Raw genomic sequence first — 19369 nt, forward strand, 5'->3', positions numbered from 1 at the left:
TGCCTGTCAGGTTTAGATTTAAGATGATTTTTCTTTCGGCTAAGAAGTTTGTTTCTGATCAGAAATCAGATGAAAATCTCACAAGGAGTGGGAGATTTTGGGGAGGGGGGCAGTTTCGACCCCCCCCCCCCCCCCCCCTGCCCCCAATCTTGGAAAAGTCTAGAGTTACTTTTTCATTGCAACTTTTTATTTTTATTTTAGAAAATTTTTGTTGCCAAACTACATCACTTTCTAGTTTTCAGTCAAAAGGTTCACTTTTTCACACTTTATGCTACAGCCTTATTCCAAATTGTATTAAATTAATCTCTTTTCTCAAAATTCTACACACAAAAACACCATCATGACAATGTGGGGGGAAAAAAAAGTTTTTGAGATTTTTAATTTTTTTTCACATTTATTAAAAATAGAACACCCCATTTAAACGGTCTCGGTAATTACACTCATGCTGTAAGACGTGGTTTTGAGGAGCACACCAGCATGGACTGGGCTCCTGCTGATTCCCCCTGAATCTCGATCCAAATCAGTAAATGTGGAAAAGGCCCCGCCTCCCAACCTGCAGCACATAAACAATGTCCTGCACTGGTGGTTAAAACCTTCTGTTTTGACACCAATAAACCGTCTCAGTCACGGCTACAACATTCTTGTTCTGGAAATTCCCATGGGCTCGGTTTTTCTTTCTACAAGTTTCGCAACACAAGTATCACAGGGTTTTTTTTTGGTTTTTAGGAGGGAGGAGGGGGGACAAACATTCTAAAAATCTGTATTTCCTGATTCCTCTTCGCCCTGCAGAGTGCGTGGCTTTGGCGGGAATCTGCTCAACGGGATGACGTCTCTCCAGGAAGACGGGCCTACTTGTTTGGCGGGAATTCAGGTTTCTACAGGAGGAATGCCAAGGAGGAGGTTTCTTAAGAAATGCCTCCCAAGATCTCTAATTGTAAGCTGTAAGACTCCTTTTACAATTGGATGATGTGATATTTCAATTATTTAATCGCTTTGCCAAGTGCTATGACCAAATAACACAACCATGCAGAAGCAAACAAAGAGCCCTGCAGGGAAACCCCGTCAATCTTAGAAGTAAAATCTAACAATGCAAATTGCTGTAAACTCTATTTGGAATAAAGACGACCCGACAGCTGCGACTGCGGTTCAGCTGGCGGTTTCACCCTGGGCCGTCAGTGTCGGAGATAGAAATCACAGAGCACTCCTTGCTCTGTGATTTCTGCTGGCCAGTGGGTGTATCCACCAGCAGCCTGACAAATTCCCAATCATCCAAAGCCGCCTCACAGGTTGGTTCTTAGTTTCAGGCCACACTCCCTGCGAAACATCTCCACCTCACGCCCGCGGCGCCAGTGGGAGCTCTGGCCCCAGCAAACGGATGAGTTTTCACTGCGCGAGGAGGTGCTCCGCTTGAAACGGGTGAGGAAACCTTTCATTCAGAGTCGCACAAAGTTTGGATCGTCAGATTATTTCTGTTAGAAGTTAGAAAATACCTCAGGAGTATGTTTTACACTTTTACGGTGCGTGGAGTATTTTGTTTTCTTTTTTAATATGTGACTTTACACCAGCTTTGTGAAACTGAAGGTGTGCCTTTACAGCATAGTGGATGTCACAGGCAAGGTGATGAGGAAAAATCAACTGTGAAATAAAAGCTCTACTCTTTATTTGTAACAATTCCACCTTTTTTAGTGTAGTTTTTCCTGCTAAGGTGACTCCAAAATATCACTGCGCTCTAAATGTGAATTCTCTTGTTTTGCTACTTTGATGTGTTTTCAGGCTTCTTTGTGTTTTCAGCACTTTGGAAAGGTTTACTGTGAACATCACCTACAAAGCAAAAACAAATTACAGCTATTTTGATTTATTTATTTCCCTTTGGAAATTTTAAAAAAACACTGAAATCTGCAGTCTGGTTAAATTACACAATTAGTGCTTTAAACACATTCTTCATTTTTCAGGAATGATTCTAGAAGCTAAGTTAGTCCAACATATGCCCAGTTGTCCAAAGTGATTCACTGTTTTTTTTTTTTGTTGTTGTTTGTTTGCTTGTTTGTTTGTTTTTCCATATTTTGCCACATTAAGATGATAAATCTTAAAGTGTTCTGTTGGGTTTCTGTAACAAGCAGCAGATTGTAGTGAGTAATTGTGAAGAGGAAGGAGAAGTTTAATTTGATCAGAACTGTAGTGAACAGCTCAATTTAACTCAAAAATGACTTATTTTTTTCCCAAAGGGAAATTAAATGTTGCAGCTCTTATGATGAAAGCATCCCCAGAGAGGCAGGAAGGATCTGCAGTAGCAGTCAGTATTATGTATTGAATTTTTCCAGAATGTTTGACTAAACGTAACATAATTCATGTTATTGTAACTCCAAACGAAGGTAAATGTGGAACAGTTACTATCAAAAGAGTCTAGCGCTTTCTCCAAACTAACACAACTTTTCTATTCATTGTCAGCTGGATGGCACGACGCTGCTGTCGCTTGAGAAACATCTTGATCTGCGTGTGTACGCCATGCTGCTGCCTGACCGCGCTCTCCATCTACGCCGTCGTCACCATTTCCCTGCAAGTGAATTCAATGATGTTGGGACACGTCCCCATGGTCTCCCCAAATCTGGCGAGCCCCCATTTTGTAGCCGCGGGTGCTTCGAGAAATGGCAGCAGTCCCTCCGTCCCTAAAACCTTCTGGAAACGACATCTGCGAAGCGATGCCTTGTGGAACCGGCTCCAACGGCACGTCGACCGCCGTTTCAACCCCATCGTCCGCAAAGAAAAGTCCGACACGTTGTTAGAACGAAGTAGCTTTGACGAGTCTCTGCTGCCCCAAAGCTACTTTGAAGTTACGGGCATGGACAGCGTGAGGGAGAACTTTGAGAGACTACCAAAGCAGGTAGGAGAATTTGCGAGCAACATGCACAAGAGGAACTACTCTATCCTCATCCGACCAGATGGAGAGTGTGGAGCTCAGTCAAAGCAGGAGAAGGAGCCTCCGCTGATTCTCTTTGCCATCAAGTCAACGGCGCTAAACTTCAGGAACCGACAGGTCATTCGACAGACTTGGGGTCGGGTGGGATGGGTGGAGGGACAGAGCATCAACAGCAGCGACGGTGATATGGGCGGAGGATACATCCGAAGGGTATTCTTACTGGGCAAAGAAACCCCAGAAGACCTGGGTGTAGACATATCCCATTTACTAAGAGCAGAAAGTAAGCGTCACGGAGACATTCTGCAGTGGGATTTCAAAGACACTTTTTTCAACCTGACTTTGAAGGACGTGCTCTTCTGGCGCTGGTTCTCACGCCACTGCAGTAAGCCTCTCTTTGTCTTGAAGGGAGACGATGACGTCTTTATCAACACCCCAAAGCTGATCAGCTACCTCCAGGATCAGCTAGAGGAGCACAGATCCCGCAACACCCTGCATGAGTTCATGGTCGGCGAGGTGATAGGGTCTGCTTTACCCAATCGAGTGAGGAGATCAAAGTATTTTATCCCAGAGGGCTTCTACAGGGGGCTCTACCCCATGTACGCGGGCGGAGGAGGGGTGGTGTACTCGGGCGAGTTGGCTCGACGCCTGCACAACATCTCTAAAACAATTCACCTGTTTCCTATTGACGACGTCTACGTCGGAATGTGCATGATTCGGCTCAACGCCCATCCCGTCCACCACCCAGCTTTCTGCACCTTCGACTTCACCGAGAAGGAAGAGGCACAGCCGTGTTCGTACCACACCATCCTTCTGGTCCACAAGCGAAGCCCCAGAGAAGTAGTCGACCTGTGGGCCAACCTGAAAGACACGAGAGAACAATGTCAGGATGTACCTCTGAGGGCGGTCGAGAAGAAAAAACAGAGAGCAACGCCACCACCGAGTGTTTAAGCGCAGCTCAGGACTCTTATCTGAAAAAACAATGTTAAAAAGAGTTCTGATCAACTGTGACTGCTTCAATGTGTTTTCCACACATTGGAAAACTTTTCGTTTGTTCATTGTACTTCCTTTTGTTGGGTTATTAAAGTAATTCCAGGAGTTCCACTGACAATCATGGTTTCTTGAAATTACCTAAGCAAATAGATATTTGTGTTGTACCTCTGGAAAGGTCTTTGGATGATCCATCGTAGGAGGTTGGGTTTCGTCCAATAACCGGTGGGTTGCCAGTTCGAACCTCCCCCCATTTCAGTCATGGTGTCTTTGAGCAAGACACTTCACCCGCTTACTGGTGGCGGTCTTCAGTCCCAGTGGCCCTGATTCAAGAGCAACTTTGCTAATGCCAGCCTCTTTTAGGGCAGCTACGGCTACAATATAACTCACCACCATCAGCGTTTGAGTGGGTGAGTGACTGACTGTTGTGTGAAGTGCTTTGGAGCCCTCAGACTTGATAAAGTGCTATACAAATGCAGGTCATTTACATTTTTTGAAAGTTTAAATAAAGCATGAAAGATGAAGATCGATGGTGATTAAAAGATAAGGACAGTTACCACTTTGAAGGGATTTTTAGGAGCACTAATACTCCCCACTGGATATTTTGGGGAGTATACTCCTAAAAGTGGAATTTCCCCCCCAAAACCTAATGAAATTACATGATCTCCGTCACAATATAACCTTTCAGTTCAGAGCTTTAAATACTCCTTTAAGAAACAATCACAGTCCAACACAGACAGTTATTGCAGTGAAGTGTCTTTATCACGTCGTGGAGTTTTATTAACAAGTTCCCCTCCCGGTTAACACGACCTTTTCAGAGCAGAGAGTTACGGTTTAGAGGACTTTCCTCCCCACTGCGCCCCGCCTCGGAGGAAAGAACTGCTGTGTTCGCAGAGATCAGCCCTCTGATCACATCACAAAAAAAACTCTGTCAACGCAACAGAACGTCAGCCGTAAACAAAAGGCTGCATTATGCCAGGAGTTGTTTAACACAATACAGCTTCTTTGTGAGAAACATTGAGTTGCTCTTCTAAGAAATGCTCTTCTACCTGTGTAAGAAGCTCCAGCACTCCCAGTGTTGGACATTTAAAAAGAAAAGAAAAAGAAACAATTTCCTTTTTCCTCGGAACAACAACTTGTTCCTTTATTGCACAACCTTCGTGTGAATCACAGCCGTTATTGGTTTTTATATGCTGGTTTTATCTAGTTTTTCCCATTATTTTTGAGTTGTTGCAGGCTTCTGCACAGAGCCAATTTCTTTCTTTTAAAACGTTCAATTAGGTTTTAATTTAGCACCGCCTCTGTAGCTGGAAATTAGAGTTCAGCGTCAATAACCATGTGTTCTTAAACTGGACAACAATACTCTTTGGTAACTCCTGACACACCGTCCAGGCTGCGTTGCTCATATAAACTGTATGAGTAGCCGCCGCTGTTTGAGTTAATGCAATCAAATTAAAGATCTGAACGATTACTGTCCATTTTAAAAATGATACAGGAAAAAAAACCTTGTATTTTAAGTGGAATCATGGAGCTTTGTCGTGAGTTTAAACATTTTCAGCTTCAGAATGAGAAGCGTTTACCTAATACTTGAGATACAACGAAGGCTGACATTTGGGGACGAATGCACAAACTGGATTCACTGGTTCAGCTGGATTCACTGGTATTTGGAATTCTCTGATTCATGGAGAAATACCTCGGTCTTGTAGGCGCGTGTAACAAAACCCACAGCATCATTGCTTTCTTGCATCATCGTTGATGGTTACATGAGGAATGCTGTTTACAATAGACGCTAAATTACTGGTAATAGTAGCGAGTTTTGGTCACGCAGCGTCAGAGGGAATGTCTCTGCTGAACCTGAAAGTGCTGCTGGGTCAGAATTAGCATCACAACCGAACAGCTGGAACTGAGCAGAACGACTTGCGTTCATTTGATAATGACAGCATCTCCGATAAAAAGGTGACAATGGCATGTTACATCGCCCAACAGTTCACCAGCTATATCAGTTTCAATTTTGTCTGCAGTAACTTTATCAATGTATATTTTTTCAAATTGTTTCTAGATATTTTTATATTCAGTGGGACATATTTTGTTATCGTTTTAACAAGTGATACATAGTATCATTTAGCACAATCGAGTAGCTTGCTATTGCCAGAGGTAATTTGTGTTGCCTTCAGTTGTTTAGAAACAAAAATGCTGTACATATCAAATATGACGTAAAAGAAATTTGACATGGTAAATTAACGCCTTGGTTTAAGCAGCTCCTGCTGTTGCCTTCAGAATGTCACATTTCTCCGTTTGACATCGTTTTTAACCAGCGCCGCACTGAGAAGCGGTTCTTATGCTGAGCTCAGCAGATGCGCAGTTCTATCAGGTGTTTGCTCATTGCTGCTGGCTAGTCTGAAGGAGCTGAGTGGGGGAGGGAATATGTAAAGCCAAAAAAAAAGAAGAAAAAAAAGTTATTTTTACATTATATTGCCCTTTATAAATCCCCCAATTTAGTTTGGTTATTTTGAAGACACCATATTTTAAATGTAACATGATCCCCGATAGCCAGGATCGCTGATCAAACCAAAGTAACTGAACGGTAAACACCTGTTGGTAAACACCATTTATTGAAGTAATATAGCCATAACATACAGTAAATCATAGAAAATCATTTTGAATAATTGCCTATAAAAGCAACTAGGACATTTCCCTGTCTGGGACAAATAAAGTTGGCCCAAATCATCTAGTGGCAGGTGGCTCCTTTTTGAAACTTGACCAAAAACAGGAGAATGGCAAAGGGGCAAAGTAACTATCAAGCTGACAAAATATGTTTATTTCATTAAAATATTGTTTACACTTTTTATTGATTTATTTATCCCATTAAAGCAATAACTGGAGATTAAATAAATGTTTTACTCTATTGTTGCAGTCGCAGTTGAGGACTGTTGTAGAAACCGACCAGAAAAAAACGAGGCTTAAAAGTTTTACTGGGAATTTAGAAGGAAAGACAGGAACATATCTGGTGCTTCTTCTAGTTGTATTTCAGTTTCACTGGAACATTTTAGATTGTTTTTGGTAGAAACAGCAACAATTAGGTTCACTGAAGGAGCCCAGCCACTCCAGCCCTCGGCTGTTCTCTCACAGCTGGCCTGCAGAGGGAGCCGTTGCACAAGAACAAACGTTTGAAATCATCGTGGAATCAAGATCAGTCGGAGAGTCACTGGATCTTCCCAGCTCACAAGCTGCTATGATCCATTTTCTGTCCTTTTCTCCTCCTCGTCTTCTTCTTCCTCCTCCTCAGTGTCGTCCTCATCTTCGCTTTCACTGTACTGGTAGTTACAGCGGTTTGTGTTCACAAAGAGGTCACTGTCGTCGTCTTCGGAGTCGCTGCCTTCCTCTTCGTCGTCTCTCCCTTCCGCCTCCGCTTCCTTGCTGCTCGTCTTGCCCTGCGATGACGGCTCCTCCATAAAGCCCTCGGGCCTTAAAGGAGACACTTTGTGGTTTAGGAGGCGTCCGCTGCTCTCCTTCTGAGGGAGTTTGGGATTCTACTTACCAGAGTTGCTGTTTCTGCAGGTACTGAATGTGATCTTTGTAGAGAATGAAGCTGATCTCTGCCTTCACCTTCTCCCCTTCTTCAATAGGATCCACGATGACATAATCACCTGAGAAAGAGAATTTAATTATCCAGGAAATTCATCTATTAAAAAAAAAAAAAGGATTTAAGGCAAATATTAACTTACAGTGATCGTAATTTAACTTATTAACACAATATAGGGTATTCCCCTGTAATACCCATATTCCCAAAACAAGATATAGCTGCATTTTGGTTACAAAAGTGCATAAAACTTTGTTGATATTTTGCTAATGTTGAATACACACAATTTTCACAATTGCGGCATTTCTTTTAAATAAGAAGCACAACTAAGATCACATGTGAATATGTTTGTTCACATGATAAGTCGTTAAAAGCGTGCCTCGCATCGTTCTCCTCCCACTTCCTGTCGTCTCCTTCATCTTTTCTGCAGTGACTGCCTGTAGCAACATCCAGTTGTTGATCATGTGACGCAAAACAAAAGTGTCTCCATCAAAGTTTTGTGAAATGCGCTAATTTCAACATGACCAAAAACGGCTTCATCCCAGCTCAATTTTTTTTTTCTTTTCTAGGAATTGTGTTTTTTCAAAATTGCTGCGTTTCCATTGGGCGATTTTTTTTCGGAACTAATTTGCGCAATTATATAATTGCTGGAAACGCGTCTTATGTTGACACACAGGCATATCTGCTGATCTTCATCATTTTTTTAACACATCAGTCTCACTCCAGTAAAGAAAACTGGGTCGCTATTACCAACAGATATTTATTTCCATCATTACGCCATTTGGTTCTGGACAGGGAGGAAGTTGGTCATGGATACTTGGGTCATGTGACAGAGATAGTGGTGCAGAACAGGATTGTGGGGAGTTTAAATGAAGCAGGGAAGCAATGTCAGTAGTGTGAATGTTTCCTTGAAGATGTTGAAAGGGTAGTAAGATATATATAATGTTGGTAAATATCGGCCATGACAACAATATTATCGGATATTGATATTGGCCCAAGGCTAGATTGAGTATATTTAAACACAAATCGCCCCATTAAGCCTCTTTAAATACTCATGAATGGCTCAGTGACTTCGTTTTCAGAAAAATAATCCTACTCTAGAAATTACCTCTCTTGATCCAGATGTTCTTGCGGAACTTGGTGGGCATGCTAACCAGGAACGTCTCGCCCTGAGCCGTGATCGTTTCGTGGAGGTTGTTACCGCGGCTACCAGTCACCTGTTAAGAGCGTGCAGGTGGAGAAAGGAGATAGGAAATGGTTAAAAGGTCCTCCTGAATGTTGTTTCTGACCTGCACATTAATATGTTTACCTTCACAATTTGCTGGTTCTCCGTGGGGGTGATGAAGTCTCCCAGAACTTCCTTCACAACATGTTTGCGTTTAGTGGCCTGTGACATTTTAAGTTATGGGTAGCAGTTTCCTTCGCCAGCTTGAGGAGAAAACAGAGGAGAAAAAAAGAAATTACAAAAAAGTCAGAATAGATTCTGTACTTGTTCTGCAGACACTTTAGCACACTTTGTCAAACTCTTAATTCTCAGAAGGGGAAAACAAAATCAGTACAGGTCAGAGGTTGCGTTAACGGAATATTTCCCAGCAAGTGAAGTGCTTGGAAATTAACTGGAGTCATTTAATTTAATTTATTATAAGTTATTGTCACTATGGAGAAAAAAGTTAGATGCATTTATCTGCTTTATGTGTGATGGGATCTGGATTCACGGTTCAACAAGGTGAATATTAACTGAACCACATAAAAATGCGGCTAAATAGCCTAATGTTACTATGATTATATTTTGACGGGTAAAAATAGTACATGACCGATTGTTTTCAAATGCTGTCGGTCAAAATGACGGAGAACAAAAAGGTATAGCGCGACCTCTGGTACAAATAGAGATGGGCATAACTGTATGATTTATCAGATAACAGAAAGCAGATTTAAAAAATTAGTCATGTTGAAATGCTACTACTAATACGTAAGGGTGGGCGATATGGTCTTTAGAGTTTTATCACGATATTTGCGATATTATTGTGACGACACAAACTATTTGTCACGTCTCTTTGGTAACTATATTGCTGCCACTGCAAGGGACAACATTCATGGGGCAACAAACACAAGTACTGACATAATTTGCACATGGCTGGTAAAAAATAAAATCACAAGAGTTTGACACACCGATAAATTAATAGACGTGTAGACTTAAAGAAAAGCTGGATAACTACATTTGGAAACTCCTAATTAAATGTTTTCAAATTAAACGGAAATCCTTTCATAGTCCGCAAATTGCATGATTACAGAACGTTGTACTACACCTGGAAACGTTGCTGCACATTAACCAAACTTAGTTAGCTATGCCATATCAAAGTGTCGACAACTACAAAAAGTTACAAAAGTGATTTTAAAAAGCAAACACACTCGAAAATGCTACCTTTGAATGCGGTCATATTCTTAATACCATAAATAATTTATTAATTATAAGAAGAACTTAGCTTGATATGCTAGTACTGCTAACACTGGCTATGTTGAAAGCTACTCCTTGTATTTCCGCTCCTACCTTGAAAACTACAAACAAAAGTCTCGTTTCAAAACGAAGTATGTTTCCTAACAGCGACAAAAAGAGGAGCAGAAAAGCTGAGCAGAATAACAGGGCCTTTTCTACCAATGAATATGCCACATGCTATCGCGTTTTCCGAAAACACCAGAAACAAACGTCTCACTTCCGGTGTTAACGTGCTTTTTACTTTCAAAGTAAAAGCACCATGATTTTATTTACCTTCTTTTTAAACAAAAAAACTTTGCTCTTTTGTCGCATGCTTTTCTGATAATTATGAGTACATTGAAATGAAAATTCAATACAATAGTAATATATTGTCCTCCATTTAAATATTAAACATTATTGCGAGCTGGGAAACAATTATTTTTATTTTACAGGTGTCTTTCTGCGGAAGGAAGGTTTATCTGTTTCCTGGGTAATTGTTACTTTGCATTATGGGATTTGCATTTCTTTCAGAAATCAGAGCAATGTTCAAGATCACCAACATTGAAATGCTTGTAAGACGCAAATAAGTTTCCAGAACGGGTGCTGGGGCTTCCGAGTCCAAACGCAGAAATGTTAGGTTAATTTATCTGTACTGTATAGATGTGGGTAGTAAATACCTACAATTACCTCAGTACCTTTTGGGTACAGGAATACTTTTAGAAGCAGTTTTTACTACACCCTACTTCTTACTTTTGCTTGAGCAATGTTATTGTGAAGCATTTCTTCTTCTATTTGAGTAAAATAGATACTCAGGCCTTTACTGAATAAAGAACAAACATATCTTTTAAATACAACAAACACAGATCTACCATTAATGTGAAATGCAGACATCTCGTTTGCGGACAAGCTTTGTTGTGCTGATGTAATTTTGTATCTGCTAATGGGGCATTTGGAGATTAAGTGAAGATTCAGTTAACACCATGCATTGTCACTGGAAATACTTTTTCTTATTCTGTGGATTACCTGCTGTATTAGTGTCCTAAGTTTTGTATTTTTTAAAAAAAAAAGTTTAGCATTTCTTCTGCTTAAATTTGTTGTTTTGTAATTGTCATTTGTATTAATTTGTACTAAAATACCAAAATTTGCGCATAACTTCATATACTTGTTTCTCTTCCTACATAATTTGTAAATATTAAATCACATGGTATGATCAGTTACTTTGAGTAGTCTCTTCACAGAATACTTTTTTTCTTGAGTAATTTATTGCAAAGCTACTTTTTACAATTACTTGAGTGTAAATATGTTGAATGCTTGTGTGAGTGTGTGTGTGTATGCATGGTTGTGTGTATGTGTGTGTATTGCCTTGTGATGGACTGGCAACCTGATAGCGCCTCTTGTCCAAGGACAGCTGGAGATAGGCACCATTTAGACTGGGTATAGACGACGGATGATAATAATTCACTGTGTCCATTCATGATTCCAAATGTCTAAGCAAAGTGATTTATTTTGGAAACTGGAAGAACTTTTTTTGAATTCCCACATTTTATTCAAACATCGTTTTTTTCCCACTCTCACAGCAGTTGTTATTGGAGTTTAATAGTCCTGTGCAAACCTTTCCTTGGAAACAGAAATCTCAATTAATACCATTAGCACAACAACAAGTAGCAGAACTTTAAAAAACAAAACAAAACACTGAGTAGACATGGTCTAAGTTTCACAATACCTCGAGCACAAGCACGTTTATTGCTAGTAGAGATGAGTTACAACCAATACTGCCTCTGCTGAAACAACGGAATAAAATGTGCAAACGAAATCCAGTTTCAAATTACAGCAAAGTTTCACAGTAACATCAAAGCTAACGTCAGTAGAGCTGGTCTGACAGAGTAGATTGGCGTGAGGTGGGAGGAATGACGGTAGAATGCAGCAAATGGTTTAACGGAACATTGTTAGAACTTGGAAGTGTCTTCACTTGGATCCTCATGCAGTTTGTTCCTGTGCGTTTCGTGAGCTGACATAGTTGTACCAGATACAGTACAGAAGATTAGTTGACAACAGCTGAAGAGCACATCTTGTTGATTCCACATGCATTGGACCCCCTGTAAAGGTAGTAGTAACCCTGCAGAAGAGACAAACAGAATACAGAAAATAACGTATTCTAGTTTAATGCATTATGACATTAAGCAGAGTTATATTTACACCAGACCTTGACATATTTGCAACACGGTACTGGATTCATTTATTGGTAAAGCAGCTGAAAAAGCCTTGAAATAAATTGAAATTTTATTGCACTAGCATTACCTCCTACTGAAAAAAGAGAAGAAGAAAAAAATCAGTAAAAAGACAAAAACAGGATGGTAAAGTAAATTATATAATTAACCACTGCGAGTGATGCTGGTACTTACAAAATAGTGCCGCTATAATTGTTTGTGTGCTAAGAGAAATGAACTATCATGGAAAAATGTGTTATTTGAGCAAGAAGCTAATAATTTGTTATTTGAGTCAGGTTGTAAATATTAATTTATATGAAGCAAGCCGACTGAAATTCAGCGCTAAAATATCGTCCGATAAGGAAATTGGGGCTGATTTATCAGTGCACCTGCAAAACAATATAAATGTAGGATTCTACACATCTGCCAGCATATCTGCATTCCTGTATCCTATATTTAACTTGAATCAAATAAAGCTAGTGGTAGATGTTGTTATTCTTGTACCTCCTCTCCATAGTCCTCCCCCCAGCTGTTTTTGATGGCCCAGAATGGGATGCCATTTCCTGGAAGAAGAACATCATAATGAAAACAGTTTAAAATACCCTGAATCACAAACTAATATCAATAGATGTCATGAAACTACGATGGGGGAGGTGTAATTTACTCACGTTCGCCATATCCCACCATCAGCACAGCGTGGTCGATCATCCACGGATTGCAGAAGATCTTCATTGGGTGACTAACACCCTTTCTATAGAACTACGGGAATATAAAAGACAACCGTAACTGTAAAGGCAAATTTTACTTTTTGATAATACAGGGAAAAAAATAGTATGAGTTCCATCAGACCAAACAGAGAAATGAAATGAGGAAGTAAAGTACTCGCCTGCATTGCAAAGGCATTCAGAGCGACAGAAATTGGTCCTTTCTCTGCCAACCAAGCAGCAATTTCTGAGAAGAACAAAAATAAAGCAGTACAATATTTGCCTGCATAATGATACTTTGATGCCCTACTCGCAGAATATTGACTCTCTTACGATATGGACTTGCGGTTTTATCACAATATTTTGCGGTACTATTGTGATAACGATAAAAGTGACGATAACGGTTTATTGAATCCTTCTTACTTCTACTGTGTGTTGCAGCAATTATAGGCCCCACAAACATAAATAATGCTCTTGAAAAAGCATTGCCATTTTGGGATACGCTTCTTTAAGACACCAGTCACGCAAAGAAGTGTGACTTGTATCACTAAACAGTAACTATTCTCAAATTTATCAGTCTTTATTGATGCTTTTATGGAACAAAGAGCGAAGAAAAGAGTAGAACTACAAAAGTCAAAAATAAGAACATCATTAATTGGAATTTATTGTGACAGAAACAAATCAAAATTCTTACCACGATAAGAAATTTATCGCAATAAATGATAAACAATGCGATAAATGCCCCCATTGCTTACCTTTTTCGTCTTTGGAAATCTCCAGCGAGCTGTTGATGTAGGCAGCCACCTTCCTGTCAGTGAAATCACACGTCTGCTTGTGTCCTTTGTAGGAGTAATCTGTTTCTGTCTCCAGGCCGCCTTAATGGCACAGGAGAGACAAACATACATGAAAAATATATATATATAACTTAAGCTTATTTAAACTTAAATCCTCCCTTTTCAATTTTCTGTTTGTTACTGTTCCCGTGAAGCTGTTTCTTACCCAGCTTTTCAATAGCTTCATAAGCGTTTGACGGCAGTCCACCTCTGCATGCCTGGTCCATTCCATCACAGTCAACCAGCTCTGCATAGGAGAGTGTATGAGTGTATGATCCATTGATTTAATGGAAAACTGACTGTTTTCATTGCATTTCGAAGACTTCAGTGGTGAGCTTTTTCAGTCAGAATCTGTGAGGATGAATTACCCTGCTCTGAAAGTGACAGCAAAGTCCCATTTTTCAGGAACCACTGGCCCTCGATGTTTCCTGTGACAGAAAACGCCCAGCAAGATCCACACATGCCCTACGAAACACACACAATGAGGGTTCAAAAATATCCCTGCGCTACATAAATTTATGCCCAACAGGGTGAGCCCTCGGTTATTAACTCTTCTGCTTGGCATCACCTGGTTCTTCACAGGACTAACGGCTCCATGATCCCTCCAGTCCCAGCTGTCAGGGGCGGGGCCTTTGGCAGTGGGGGCGGGTTTCATTGGACGATGAAGGGTCCACTGACTGAGAAGCGGGTTCAGGTACGTGGAACGAAACTCCTCCTCTGGACGAAAACAGATGGAGAGAATACAAAGCTGAAACGTTTGCGATACCGGAAAAACGTCGAGTTGACGCAGAGCTGCAATGTTAAAAGCAGAACAAAGATTTCCTCGTCGGAAATAACCAGACGGCGCCCGGTTGCACGCACCAGTTAGGTCGCTGAACTTGGTAACACCGTACTCAGCTGAACCTTGATCCAAAGTCTGGAGCTTCTCGGCCGTTTTCAGGTTCTCGTGAAAGATCCGTAGACGCCTGTCAGCCTCTGTCGTGGAAACACACACAAAGACAATATTTGACATCCCAACATGCAATGTCAGATTAATACTTCATGTGATTTCTGTCTATCACTCTTTTCTAATCAACCTTTCTAAATACTACCCAACAAACGTTTGTCATCTTCTTTGATTAGCACTTCAGGTAAGCTAATCATTGCCCAAATTGAGCCCAGAATTTGAAGTTTGAGATTTGACTCCTTTTGGCTTCTATGTCTTGGCTAAAGTTCTACAGTAATTAAACTTTACTGTTGCTCCACGCTCCTTTTCCATTAAACTTATGTATTCTGTTTAGGGCTGGATGATATGGCTTAAAAACATATCACAATATTAGGGTTTCATATTGGTCGATAATGATAATTATCTATTAGTTTTTTGTTTTACATATCTGAAATACTGCCAACGGGTGACGTGATCTTTCTTGTTTCATCCAGTTTCGTCTGGATGTGTTGTACTCATTTTCTTCCTTCACTCCTCGCCGTTGTTTTCCAATTTTAAGCACTAAGCAGTTATGCGGCACAGTGGAAAAGCCTGATATTGCTGCTGCTCAAGTTCCTCAACAGCTTGTTGCTAGGTAACCAAAGAGTAAGTGAGTTTGTTGATGCCACCAACATTATAGCTGGTTGTGAAAGGTTGAGCAGCGAAAGCCTTTCCTCCGCTTTCGTCTCCCAGAATGCTGTTTGGTTCTGGATCGGAGGTCAGTGAAATTATTGTATGTTGTATTGGACATATTATCTACAGACACTGATCAAGTATTTATCACTATATATGATGTTATTGATGTATTGCTCTTATCACACAGTGGAGAAAATAGTAAAAATAGCATTTACAATTATGTCAGTTTTTTTTTTTTACATCATTCATTGAAATTTATTGAGATGACAATAAATCAGAGTTCTTATCATCAGACATTTTTACAGTAAATGATAAACGATACGATAAATGCCCACAGCTAACTCAGCGGTCAAGAAAATGTGGATAATCACAGTTGCTGCGAAATTTTATAAAGTGGATAACTAGTTTTTCAAATAGTGGCAAGTTAATTTGGACCAACTTTTTCCTCTTAAAAAAAAGTAAAACATTATTTGAAAACTGCTTTTAATAATTTCTCTTAATAAGATTACTTTGACCCTTTAGGATTTGCGTGTTTAACTTTCGCACAGCATTCTACGTATACATGGAACTGAATGTGGGCTGACTTGTGAGAGTGTTTTCCCTTCGGGGCGAACACAATGAGCTGCAAGCACAAAAGGTTCAGTGTCTGTGCACCAGAATGTGACTCTGTGTGTGTGCGTGTTTGTTTGTAATACCTTGTGGGGACCATTGTCCTGACACATACTACGTTGTGGGGACCCACTGCTAATTGTGGGGACCGAATCCTGGACCCCACAAGGGGAAACACTATTTTTGGGTCAGGGGTCAGATTTAGGAGTAAGGTGTGAATTGAGTTTTGTATAGGGTTAGGGTTAGGGTAAAGGTAAGGGTAAGGTTTAGGCTGTAGAAATGAATGGAAGCCAATGGAAAGTCCCCACAAAGATAGCCACGCAAATGTGTGTGTGTGCGCGCGTGTGTGTGTGTGTAGGTGCTGGATTGTGTGAGCGTGTGCAAACCGCTCACCTTCCTGGCTGCTGTAGACCTTATTGTATTTAACTATGAACTCTTTAAACTGGCCCAGCAGCTCCACGGATTCCTACCACAGAGAGAACAAAGAGAATAAACGACTGCTGGGGCACGCGGCGAAACACTGACCAGGCCCTCATTAAGCTGCTTTTTTTTTTTTTTTTTTTTACCTCTGAGGGCTGGACGGTGGATTGAGCGTCCGCCTTGTTGGGCTGTTCTGAAGCTGGACCAACTGAAACAAGGAGAGCATATTAGTTGATAAACACGTGCTTCAGTTTCCCGTTGTTAAATGTCGATTTATTTTAAAATCAACAGCACTAAGTAGCAGTAATGGAAGCTTTAGCGAGGTGAACGCTAACATTAGACATTGACTCATCACCCTTTACCTAATTTACCTCATTGATCCCGGTTATGTAACATGAAGGTCAGATTGAACAAACAAGACCGTGCTGAAAATACGAATAAGGGTGATTTTTGTTTGTTTGCTTGTTTAATGTTAATGTGGATCACCTGATATTGCAATTAGCCTAAGAATACTTTAGCCAGAGAAAAAAAAAGACCTGTGTGTGTAATTTGGTTTTGCTCTCTTTCTTTCCAGGTTTTGTTGTTGCTTGATGTAGGAAACCAGGTCTCTTTTGTGCATTAGATCTTGGATCTCAATGAGACAACATGTATAAATAAATAAAAAATATATATACAGAAATGAAAAAAATAAGATGAATTAATAAAAATAAAAAAAAAGGAAAGATGAGATCTATAAGAAAGAGCGATCCGCTCGTCTGGTTGCTGACTGACCGACCTTTAGGCTGGCACTTCTGTTTGAGGAGGGTGGTGGTGGCCTGCCAGGGAATGTCCCACACTTCAAACACACACACTTCAGTCTGATTCAGGAAAACACACCAGAACAAAAAAACAACAGACATTAATATCATCAGAATCATGTGCTTGTTCATGTCCTGTAAACGCTAAAAATAAGGAAACGAGAGGAAGTTGCTTGTCTGTCTTCATTTCTTCTCACAAACTTTACAAATTACTTCAGTTAAGTGAGTGTGTGTGTGTTTCACTTTGATTTATTATTTTTTAATTTTCTTTTTAAATTTTCTGTCATAACTGGATTGTAGAAGCATATATATATATATACATGAGAGTTGCACAAGCATGCCCAAAGCTACAGCCAGTCATGTCACAAGACTAGATCAGTGCTGACATTTCTGCCTGAACAAACACGAGGCACTGCTGCAACATTAAACAACACAATCAGTTAGACATTTGGTATCCATTCCATAAGGCTGGCAACTTCCTGTTTGTTGCCTAGTCTGTCATTCTCACAGCGTACCTTAAGTTTCTGAGGCTCAGGATAGAAGTCACAGGTCCTGAGCATGGCAGCTTTCTTACACTGGGTGTTGCTCAGTTCCAGTGTTAAGGTGTAGCGGATTCCCTTCACCAGCTGCAAAAACAGATGACAATGTAGAATTTGCAAGAAAGAAAGGTAGTTCTCCACAAAAAAGGATTTAGAAACCGACTGATGTTGGGGCTGCGCAATTTACTGCAAAATTAGTCACTGCAATATCAGTGTTGCATGAACTACTTCTTAAAATGCAAAATGTGCCTGTTATTAGACTCCAAAGTGTTAAACAAGATGCCAGGCAGTAATATTTATTTGTTTATTTATTCAGACATAAGTTCTTGAGAACGGTAAACATTTTTAGCAGAAAAAAAAAAGATATTTTATTTTAGGAATATGGCTTCTCTGGTGGTGGTGTGTCGATGATGCGCTGATAAATCGACCCTTCCTGTTAGGAAAAGACGCTTTTAAGAATTGAAGTTTTACACTAATAGTACGTCTATTTCACATCATTTAATGGGTAATTATTATAATCATAATTAGATAGCTTTTAAATAAATATATTCTTTAGGAAATGTACATCAGCATCTGTTCTGTACTATGAAGTTTGTGCTTTTATTTTGAAATGATGGATTTATCCTTCCGTCTAGACCTCACGTATGTTAATATGTCGCAGGGTTAATAATCGTTGTAAACACAGACATTTAATAATACTGAACTGACTCTTAAATGATTAAAAGCACCGATAAGACTCAATAATTTAAACAATGAAGAAATAATTGTTTTTAAGTCTTAACCTGTTTAGTGGCAGAGACGAACCGGCTGACGCGGCGGACGTGCATAGCGTTGGAGCCCCGGTTGTATCGCTCCTCCGCGAAAACCAGAACCTTCTTCAGGTCCGGGTCGGACTCATGAAGCCGGATAGGAGAGCCGGGAGGCCCGAACAGAGGCCGGTCGAGGTCTTCACCCAGCCCGAACACCGAGACCAGGGCCAAGCAGAGGATTAGAGGACAGCAGCGGACTCCGACCCTCATTTTGACTCCTGAGCGCTGGCAGAAAGAAAAGGGACCGGCGTTCAGCTTGCGCTGGATTTAAAAGCGCTCTGTTTGTTTTCCCAGAAATCTAAATCAATAGCGGGTTAACTGCGGCGATTGCACAAACGAGTTGCTCTTGTTGCCAAACAAACTGGACCGCATGTGGGAGGAGCCTGCGAGATTTAACGAGAGGATTTTGTTAAAGGGAAAATGCCCTTGGCCGCCTGGGGAACACCAGGGGGCGATAGAGAGCCTCAGCTAGTTGGAGAGAAGAAAAGGAAAATAAAAAGTCTTTTTATATACATATATTAACCGTAATGTTTATTTGTTTCCATAAACAATGTGTGATTTACAGGGTGTTCATGAATCATTTTCAACGATATATCCAATAATTTATTTACAGTGTATAAAATAGTTATATTTGCGATCTGCAATATTTGCACATTTTTAGGAATACATTTCTTGAAAAAACAATTGATCAGGAGCGAACTCAAAGTTCTGAAGTGGTTCAAGGTATTAACGAGTTATGAATTAGTTACTCGTTTAATTTCAAATTGAACTACTTACATTTCACTAGGTTTCTTTTATATGTACAACATGTATAACATGTTTTAATTTGCCTTCTGATTTTTGTGTAATTTCAAATCTCCCAATTCAAACACCAGAGGGAGACAAAAAGTCCCT

At 40.2% G+C, this 19369-nt stretch overlaps 3 protein-coding genes across 5 annotated transcripts; 1 reads left to right on the forward strand and 2 right to left on the reverse strand.

Moving 5' to 3' along the window:
* The first annotated feature begins 339 nt into the window (after nucleotides 1-339).
* On the forward strand, nucleotides 340-4025 carry LOC116713952 (N-acetyllactosaminide beta-1,3-N-acetylglucosaminyltransferase 2-like). Of its 3 annotated transcripts, XM_032554231.1 has the most exons (3): nucleotides 340-934; nucleotides 1299-1416; nucleotides 2449-4025. In XM_032554231.1, the coding sequence occupies exon 3, from the start codon at nucleotides 2453-2455 to the stop codon at nucleotides 3863-3865; it is 1413 nt and encodes a 470-aa protein (XP_032410122.1). In that variant the 5' UTR covers nucleotides 340-934; nucleotides 1299-1416; nucleotides 2449-2452; the 3' UTR covers nucleotides 3866-4025. The 3 variants fall into 3 exon arrangements, with proteins under 3 accessions (XP_032410122.1, XP_032410121.1, XP_032410124.1); XM_032554230.1 differs by having other exon boundaries at nucleotides 340-1416; XM_032554233.1 differs by lacking the exons at nucleotides 340-934; nucleotides 1299-1416 and adding an exon at nucleotides 1425-2293.
* Nucleotides 4026-6494: 2469 nt separating this feature from the next.
* On the reverse strand, nucleotides 6495-10194 carry eif1ad (eukaryotic translation initiation factor 1A domain containing). Its single transcript, XM_032554236.1, has 5 exons — nucleotides 10033-10194; nucleotides 8794-8912; nucleotides 8593-8701; nucleotides 7443-7551; nucleotides 6495-7369 (listed from the first exon to the last, which is right to left on the reverse strand). The coding sequence occupies exons 2-5, from the start codon at nucleotides 8878-8880 to the stop codon at nucleotides 7135-7137; spliced, it is 540 nt and encodes a 179-aa protein (XP_032410127.1). The 5' UTR covers nucleotides 8881-8912; nucleotides 10033-10194; the 3' UTR covers nucleotides 6495-7134.
* Nucleotides 10195-11522: 1328 nt separating this feature from the next.
* On the reverse strand, nucleotides 11523-18841 carry ctsf (cathepsin F). Its single transcript, XM_032554229.1, has 14 exons — nucleotides 18449-18841; nucleotides 17643-17753; nucleotides 17106-17187; nucleotides 16477-16538; nucleotides 16304-16376; nucleotides 14563-14676; nucleotides 14270-14418; nucleotides 14070-14166; nucleotides 13868-13948; nucleotides 13624-13743; nucleotides 13051-13115; nucleotides 12833-12923; nucleotides 12669-12727; nucleotides 11523-12073 (listed from the first exon to the last, which is right to left on the reverse strand). Exons 1-14 carry the CDS (start codon nucleotides 18683-18685, stop codon nucleotides 11999-12001), a joined length of 1416 nt encoding a protein of 471 aa, XP_032410120.1. The 5' UTR covers nucleotides 18686-18841; the 3' UTR covers nucleotides 11523-11998.
* Between the last annotated feature and the right edge of the window lie 528 nt (nucleotides 18842-19369).

Source organism: Xiphophorus hellerii, chromosome 23 (genome assembly GCF_003331165.1).
Source record: "Xiphophorus hellerii strain 12219 chromosome 23, Xiphophorus_hellerii-4.1, whole genome shotgun sequence".
Lineage (NCBI taxonomy): Eukaryota > Metazoa > Chordata > Actinopteri > Cyprinodontiformes > Poeciliidae > Xiphophorus > Xiphophorus hellerii.

Excerpts from the sequence above, each read along its gene's own strand:
- eif1ad (XM_032554236.1), bottom strand. The coding sequence starts at position 8,880 with ATGTCACAGGCCACTAAACGCAAACATGTTGTGAAGGAAGTTCTGGGA. Across the intron at positions 8,702-8,793 it reads AGAACCAGCAAATTGTGAAG|GTGACTGGTAGCCGCGGTAA; the intron begins GTAAACATATTA and ends CGCTCTTAACAG. Across the intron at positions 7,552-8,592 it reads GAACATCTGGATCAAGAGAG|GTGATTATGTCATCGTGGAT; the intron begins GTAATTTCTAGA and ends TCTCTTTCTCAG.
- ctsf (XM_032554229.1), bottom strand. The coding sequence starts at position 18,685 with ATGAGGGTCGGAGTCCGCTGCTGTCCTCTAATCCTCTGCTTGGCCCTG. Across the intron at positions 13,949-14,069 it reads GCTGTCACTTTCAGAGCAGG|AGCTGGTTGACTGTGATGGA; the intron begins GTAATTCATCCT and ends TCTCCTATGCAG. Across the intron at positions 12,074-12,668 it reads GGGAGGACTATGGAGAGGAG|GGTTACTACTACCTTTACAG; the intron begins GTACAAGAATAA and ends TCTCTTCTGCAG.
- LOC116713952 (XM_032554230.1), top strand. The coding sequence starts at position 2,453 with ATGGCACGACGCTGCTGTCGCTTGAGAAACATCTTGATCTGCGTGTGT.